The 8,545-nt window shown below is 49.1% G+C and overlaps 1 protein-coding gene across 1 annotated transcript in view; it reads left to right on the top strand.

Annotated features, from left to right (window-relative positions):
- Nucleotides 1-8,545, top strand: part of mdga2a (MAM domain containing glycosylphosphatidylinositol anchor 2a) — a 37,338-nt gene that overhangs the window by 1,457 nt on the left and 27,336 nt on the right. The window contains 4 exon segments of the mRNA XM_067243272.1: nt 1,623-1,797; nt 3,680-3,876; nt 4,035-4,167; nt 4,367-4,636. Coding sequence (XP_067099373.1) covers nt 1,623-1,797; nt 3,680-3,876; nt 4,035-4,167; nt 4,367-4,636 — 775 coding nt within the window.

Genomic DNA, 8,545 nt, shown 5'->3' with positions numbered 1-8,545 from the left:
AATGATAAAGGAGGGGTTTGTTGCAATGTAGGTCAGCCACACAGGAAGAAATACACACACACACACACACACACACACAAACACACACACACAGGACCAGCAAGGCCATGGTCTGGGCTGAATGGCCAATTTGCTCCACTTGTCTGGCTGACTGGTGGAGTGAGTGTACACAGGGGGCCACACACACAAACACACACATAAATACATATATAAACACATACACACAAAGACACGCACACACACAAACACTTATACACATATGCATGCACACAGACTTAAATACAGACACACATGCATTTAGAATTCAGAGATCAGCGCTTTGCTGCTGGGAAGGGTTAGGAAACTGAATCATGCCTGACTGATTCTGTATGAATGGATTGAAAAGTGACATCAGTCAATCTGTGTGTGTGTGTGTGAGAGAGAGAATGTGTGAGGAAGTACTTAAGGGAGCACTCATCTTATCCCTCCCTCCATCCATCCATCCATCCCTGTTTCCATCTCCATCCATCCATCCCTCTTTCCATCTCCATCCATCCCTCTTTCCATCTCCATCCATCCATCCCTCTTTCCATCTCCATCCATCCGTCCGTCAGATGGTTAATGTATTTTATCTGTCCGATCAACATGCTTGACTGGCTGCAGTTAGCGGCACAGTCAGCCTATCACAGGATGGCATGATCAGCTGACCTCAGAGCAGAGCTGAGTGCATGCGTCAGACTGACAGAGCGACTCTGAGGTTGAGACTGACATCGGCAGTATGAGGTGGAGGAACGGGGAGGAGGAGGAGGAGGGTGGAAGCTGGAGGTTAGAGGTGGTTTAAGGTGGCTATATTGCACTCTGTGCCTGTCAGACTGCTGACAGCAGCAGTGAGCCTGCCTTACACCACGGCCCCTGTGCGTGGTTCAGATAAAACACCCTAGAGCCGTTCTTGACATTCTTGAGCCTATAAATTCAATAATAATTCTAAAGTAACAGCAACAAAAAAAACTCATAACTTTTCACGCTCCAAAAGGCTGCTTTAAAAGAATATTGACATTTGTGTCATATTGTGTCCGAGCCCTACTATACATATCTCCATTAGTCCCAGGTCTTGAGCATGCCTTTCAGGCCCGCGTGGCATGTAGCAGCTTGATATGACCCTCCATAATGGCAAATGCCTGTTAGACACATGTAGCTACCTCTGGAGGAATCTCACAAGACTACCTGATCAATGTTTGATGACCTCTCGTCAGTTCATGGGCCTGAACACTGACACGCATGGGCAAACACACAGACCCATCCATCCAGACAGCACTCCTTCCTACACAACTATCCACAAAAGCTGTTGTGACACCAGTTTAGACTTTCTGGGACTTTCTGCACTGTATGAAATATGAAGACGTACAGTAACAAAACAAAACAGCCCTTTTTGCATGGATGTGTGTGCGTGTGTGTGCGTGTGACTGGCTGACCTGATTACCTTTGGTCCTCCAGCCTCCCGTCCAGATTTAATCCTTTCTTACCAGATGTCCATTCTATCTTTATCTACCTTTCTCCCCCCTCCTCCTCCTCCCTGGGGCTCACCCCAACCCCCCTCTTCCTCTCCTCTGGAACTCACCCTCCCCTTCCCTCTCCCCCCTCAGGTCCGTTGGACCAAGACAGCAGGCAGCGCGTCTGATCGCTTCCAGGACTCCAGCGTGTTCAACGAGACGCTGCGCATAGCCAAGATCCAACGGCACCAGGGAGGACGCTACTACTGCAAGGCTGACAACGGCCTGGGCTCGCCTGCCATCAAGTCCATACGCGTTGACGTGTATTGTGAGTGGGCTGCGAGCATACATACACACACATACACACTCGCACACACATGCGCACGCACACACACACACGCACAAACAGGCTTACATACATGGACACGGACATGCACACACACAATCACACAATCCCAGCTAACACACCATAGCTACTGATTATTTTTATTTTTATTAGTTTGACCTTTCCGTGTGTGTGCATAGTTAAATGTGTGTCCATGTTTATGTATAGGGAGTGATTGTTTTAGCTACAGTACACAGCTGAAACAAATTAATCACTCTGATATGACAGTCTTGATCGCAGAGGATAATTGTGAATTGATTCTCTTGACATTTTGCTGTTATGATACGATTCAGCACATTTCGGTGCCTCCCCCAACTGCTATTTGCGTAGCTCTTTCGCAACATGCTGCACGGTAGCTGCAGCTCTTCCCAAACGGCACCATTTCCAAGATAAATGTCAGACTGAACATATGTTTGATCCTGTGTCCCTTTGCGATGAACAGAAGAGAGAGAAGACTCCCACAGATCTCCAAACGCTGCCGTGGGAAAGGGAAAGCGAAAAGTAAAGACTTGAAGAAGTGAAGAGTTTACGAATGTTCCTCACGGTGACAAAGGAACACAGAGAGAAGAATGTGCCAAGCTGTAGAGCCTTGGATAGGTCTGGAGTCCAGAGCTGACCCAGATACAAAACTGGCGTGGAGCACAGTGAGGGCATGGATGGCCTCCATGCAAGACCACTCTGCATAATTAAACATGCAGAGACGTGGTAATGGGGCCTCACAGGAAGTAAGCCTGGCCAGCACATGGGGCTCTGTCTGTGGAGTGTTTCTGTTTTTATCAAGGTGCTTCTCTGCATCCTGAAGTAGATCATAAGAGCCCTTGGCTCCCCTGTCAAGCACTTTTCAAGTAATTATCAAGCTCTCGTCAAAATCACAGTTTTAAAAGCGCCTCTATCTGGTGGAGTTTCTAAGTGGTTCTCTTCACTGCATTAGTCTCTCTCTCTGTCAAAACTTCTTAAAGAGCCTCGCTTGAGTGTCTGTCTGCACTTGACAATTGACAATTACAGACTGAAGTTGTGGATTCCTGAACTTCTCCCTTTCTCTTCAGGATGGTTTGAAGAGTCTGTCTTTTGATTTTCTACCAGACGGTTCCCACAAATTGGCGATTCTCTGTGCTGATGCCAAAGTGCAGCAGACAAAAAAGAAACGTTTCTGTAAATTATATTTCAATAGGATTCCAGTACCTCATGCGGTATGCATAGAACAGGCCACGCTGCAACAGAAGACACACAGGATAAATAAAACATGCAAATCTTGCCTGTTGTTAAGAGGTTATATGCTTAAGTGTACGTATAATATAAACCCTGTTTCCCTGTAAGAGGGCAGATTGTGTGAGGAGAGGAGTGGAGTGGAGAGGAGTGGAAAAAAGAGGAGAGGAGAAGGAAGAGAGGGGAGAGGAGGAGTGTCGGCTGACCACTCGCGCACTATGCGCACAGCTAGCAGTCAGGGATTGAGGCAGCGTGTAATTGCTTTCCATTATTTGACCCACAACAAGTGACAAAAGCTGTTCCTAGACAGCTTAATGTCATTAAAATACCCTCATCGCAAACCAGAAGAGACTGGGTCACCAAACCTCTCTTCTCCCTCCTCCTTCCTTCCTCCCTCCCTCCCCTCTCCCTCCTCCCTTCTCCTCCTCCTCCCCTATCTCTCTTTCTCACCCCTCCCTCCTCTTTCCTTCCTGCTCCCTCCTCCCTCCTCCCTTCTCCCTCCCTCCCTCCCTCCCTCCCTCCCTCCCTCCCCTCCCCTCCCTCCCTCCCTCCCTCCCTCCCTCCCTCCCTCCCTCCCTCCCTCCCTCCCTCCCTCCTCCTCCCCCCTCCCTCCCTGCAGTCCTGGATGATCCTGAGGTGACAGTGCACCAGAGTATAGGCGAGGCCAAGGAGCAGTTCTACTACGAGAGGACCGTGTTCCTGCGCTGCGTGGCCAACTCCAACCCACCGGTCCGCTACAGCTGGCGCCGCGGACGAGAGTTCCTGTCCCAGGGCTCCGACAAGGGAGTGGAGATCTATGAACCGTTCTTCACACAGGTGAGACTTGATAGATAAGACAGTCATGACCTCCTTCCTGTCTAGGAATTGTTCTTCACGGAAGTGAGACCGCCAGTCTGGGTGTCATCTTGTATTACTCGACGCTTTCACAAAAAAGCGGCATGGTGCTGAATGTCTCCTGTGCTGTGGTCTCACAGGGGGAAACCAAGATCCTCAAGCTGAAGAACCTGCGTCCTCAGGACTACGCCAACTACAGCTGCGTGGCCTCGGTGCGCAGTGTCTGCGGCCTCTCGGACAAGAGCGTGCGCTTCTCCCTCTCCAACAGAACAGGTACAGGAGGAAGCGCTCACACATGAGTGGACCAGTGGACCCACGCTCAAAACACATCATAAACCGTGGAGTTTATCGGATATATAATATTGAATCTATATCATGCATTATAAGAGTTTGCAAACCTAATCCTCTTCCCCTTTGTGCCCCCACCCTCCACTCTCCCAACCCCCCACCCTCCACTCTCCCAATCCCCCAGCCTCCCCGACCATCAAGCTCCTGGTGGAGGACCCCATGGTGGTGAACCCGGGTCAGACGGTGACCCTGGTGTGTGTGACGGCGGGAGGCGAACCCACCCCCACGCTGACCTGGGTCCGCAGCCCCAGCGAGCTGCCCAGGAAGAGTGTCCTGAACGGGGGCACGCTCACCCTGCCGGCCGTCACCCTGGAGGATGCCGGCGTCTACAGCTGCGTGGCCAACAACAACGTGGGCAACCCTGCCAAGAAGTCCACCAGCATCCTGGTCCGAGGTAGGAGTCAGGTGGGAGTCAGGTGGCTGAGCGTTTAGAGAATCGGGCTAGTAGTCAGAAGGTCGCTGGTTCGATTCCCGGGCGTGTCAAAAATGACGTTCTGTTCCTGGGCAAGGCACTTCACCCTACTTGCCTCGGGGGAATGTCCCTGTACTTACTGTAAGTCTCTCTGGATAAGAGTGTCTGCTAAATGACTAAATGTAGGTGTGTGTGTGTGTGTGTGTAGGGAGGTGAGGGGGGTACAGTAGATGGTTTGTTTGCATCTACAGCTCTGTGGCTGGCAACAACACCAGCAGCCTTGCCAGGACCTGGACCAGTCACTTGGCTGCAGTACAGCAAGGCTCAGGGTGGGAGCTATCCCGCCCATCCATCAAAATGAGCAAAGGCGATTGGACAAGCTTTAGTATTTAGTATTGGTTTGAGATTTGACTTGAGTAATTAAACTGTTGCCTGCTCCAAACCTTGCTCAGAGTAAACTTGTATTTAACAGGGTAATTTATGCCATTTGACACATTGAATCAGAGTAGAAGAACATTGCTGAGTTCAGAGAGAGTGGAGAAAGAGTGTGTGTGTGTGAGAGAGAGAGAGAGAGAGAGAGAGAGAGACAGAGAGAGAACTCGAGGGGGAGGGAGTACGGGAGAGCAAAGGGGAAGGGGGAGGGTGAAAGTTGAGGTTAGAAATCCAGCTTATGTTAGCACTCTCTGAGCCCTGACAGGTATTCCCTGGGCAGTGATGAGCTTCCACTGACAACACCATCAATAAAAGAAAAGCAGCTCGCAGGGAACACACACACACACACACACACACACACACACACACACAAGCTATCACATTACCGGTACAGGCTGAGGATAAAAGCACCAAGTATCTGGAGAGGCCAATAGTGTGCTGTGTGGAGGACTTTTTGGTTGACGGTGCAGGGGGAGAAATGACCTGACATTGTGGTTTATAACTTATTTATCAGTGGGAGTGGGGGGTGGTGGTGGTGGTGGTGGAGCAGTATTTGAGTTTGCATAAGTGTGTGTGTGCGTGTGTGTACGCTGCTGACCGTGCAGCCTTGCCACAAGATCTCACCTCTCTTTATTTATTTAGTCAAATCATCCTGGCGGCTTGCTCCTCTTCAAGACCAGTAGAACAGACACGCTAACTGACCAATGTCTCACACAGCAAACACTGCAGTCTATAGATCAAGTCTATAGCCTCCTTCATGGGAGACCTGAGCATGGAGACTGTCAATCGGAAAATAATCTGTGTTGATTGGAGATTGTGTGTACTGTGGGGGACAAGTGTGTTTTCTTTCTGTCTGTGTGTTGTATGTGTGTGTGTGTGTGTGTGCGTGTGAGACTAAGAAAGAGACTGACTCATCAGAAAGGACCAGATCAATTCTCTTCCTCCTCCACTGTTTGTGCAGCTGATTGATGCGAGGAGCGATACTGAAGAAAACCGTCCTCATTAAAACAGGTTGAGGGACTACCAGAGAGGCTATGCAACTGTCGTGTTTGGTCGTACATGCAAGTGTAAGAGAGAGTGGGGTGCATCAGTGTGTGTGTGTGTGTGTGTGTGTGCGTGTGTGTGAGGGCGTCATGTTGGGTCTAACCCTCAGCAGTTGTCAGCCTGTTACATGTTAAAGATGTAAACAGCTTTGGGAGGGTGTCAGATGAAAGGTGCTTGTAAAGACGAACACCAGCGAGGCTAATGCTAAAAGCAGTGGATTCCACTGCTTTTCCGGTCCCACAGTCAGGCTGGCATGGACCTGCAGGAGAGACCTGTTCAAAGCCCGTTCCTCACAGTTAGCTACAAGTCAGGATGGATAAACAGCTTTGTCCAGATTAACACATTCACTCAGATCAAACCCCAATCCACGTGCTACTACAGAGAGAGATAGAGTAAGAGAGAGAGAGCATGTCTATAAAGATTACCCCCTTCATCTCCTCTCCTCTCACAGTGCAAGTGCAATAAAGACCGTGTTTACGTCTCATAATGGCAGCTCACTAGCATTACTTAGCTCATCTAAAGATAACGTTTCAGCAAAATTGCCGTATTGATGAAGAGCGAGAAATGGGGAACAGAAGAGAGAGAGCAGCCATAACAGTCGGGTACACCCTATGGTGAACGTGGATATTTACATTTAGTCATTTAGCAGACGCTCTTATCCAGAGCGACTTACAGTAAGTACAGGGACATTCCCCCCCGAGGCAAGTAGGGTGAAGTGCCTTGCCCCAACGTCACAACGTCATTTGGCACAGCCGGGAATCAAACCGGTATCCTTCTGATTAATAGCCCGACTTCCTAACCACTCAGCCACCTGACTCCTCTGTTTCTCAGTACAGTACACAGCCTACTGTCACCCCTCCCTGTCGCTATAGGAACTTGTTCAGATCTGATGCCAGCATGTTAATCAACATGTTAATCAGATCTCATAAAAGTTGTTCCTAAATTATTTACAGTGGTGGGGCTCACAGTGCATCATATTTCCATTAATGACTTGTAAATGAGCCTTGGTGTGAGAAAGAGGAAAAAAGAAAGAATAAGAGAGATAGAGATAGAGAGAGAGAGAGAGAGAGAGAGAGAGAGAGAGAGAGAGAGTGCCAGACTCTGGCCCAGAACACACCAGAGCCAACTAGAGTCATAGCCAATTCTAGAGGCTCCATTTGGAGTACAGCAGACTGTATGTGTGTATATATGTGTGTGTGTGTGTGTGTGAGGGACGTGCACTTCATGCTCGACAGGTAGAGACCCTGAGCAGAGATGGCAGGGTTACGCAACTACAAACTTGAACACAGATAGTTCAACCCCAACTCCCAGTGTATCACATCTCTGATGGTGGGTCTCAACCTACTCTGTGTGTATACCCACACACAGGACTCATTGTTGTCTAGATTAGATACTGAGGTAACAGTAGGTGTGGACTTGAAGAGGTATGTTATTACTGTATGCTAATGAGGTCGTCGTGCCTGCTGTGTATGCTGTATTGTGGTGTGTGTGTGTGTGTGTGCCAGTAGGGATGATGTGTCTGTCTCTCAATGCTGTGTTGGTAAAACTTTTCTTATGTAACATCTAGACTCCAGGTGGAGGTCATTATGCACAAATGAATATGTTGAACTCAGCCGGAACTGGTTTCTCTGTGTAAGGGGGGGGGGGGGGGGGGGTCAGTACATGGGGCTGTGGGCGTGGCATGTCTTGGGGTTTCTCTGGGGTGGAGGGTTGAGGGTGTGCATTCTGAAGGAGCATGTCCTCTCTGGGACTCAGATCCTGACCAGATGTGCAGTCTGCTGCCCCGAGCCGGATCAACACCACGGTGCCTTGTACTCCCCAAAAACTGTGTGAGGGAGAGGTTTGGGTCTTCTCTGTCAGGAGTGTGTGTCCTCCCTGATGGGGAGGTGGGGGTGGAGGGGTGCTGGGCATGTCTCTTGATCTCTCATTAATGAGGACAATAACAAGCTGGCCCCACGCAGAACAGCAGCTGCACTTCCTGGTCAGTAGGCAGTTGTATATCCTGTCACGAGATAAATAAAGGACTTAATAGCGGCGAAGGAAATAGGACTAACCATTAATATCGTTTTCTGTTGGAGTATTTTTATCTGCTGTTCATAACTGTGTACAATATGTTTGTGCCCCTTGGAAGATTCTATTATAAAGAGTCTAGTTCAGCTCAGTGGTGTTATCCAGAATGTGGGTGGGATCCCAGTGGAACAAGAGAACAACCTCGCTCCTGTTTGTGCTGTGTTCATAGTTTTCATGTATTTATGTCGCGGTTGGCTGGCCATGTAATATTTCACTAATTCCACTCATGTCGCAGGTGAGGTAGTGTATCTTGTTATGTGGCTTGGGGAAATGATTTGAGAGTGTAGAGGGTTCTGCATTAGAGCATGTACAGCTTTGAACAGTGTGTGTGTGTGTGTGGGTGGT

Source organism: Osmerus mordax, chromosome 9 (genome assembly GCF_038355195.1).
Source record: "Osmerus mordax isolate fOsmMor3 chromosome 9, fOsmMor3.pri, whole genome shotgun sequence".
Classification (NCBI taxonomy): domain Eukaryota; kingdom Metazoa; phylum Chordata; class Actinopteri; order Osmeriformes; family Osmeridae; genus Osmerus; species Osmerus mordax.
Note: the sequence above shows the minus strand (reverse complement) of the source record. Positions and strands in the feature narration are given on the sequence as shown.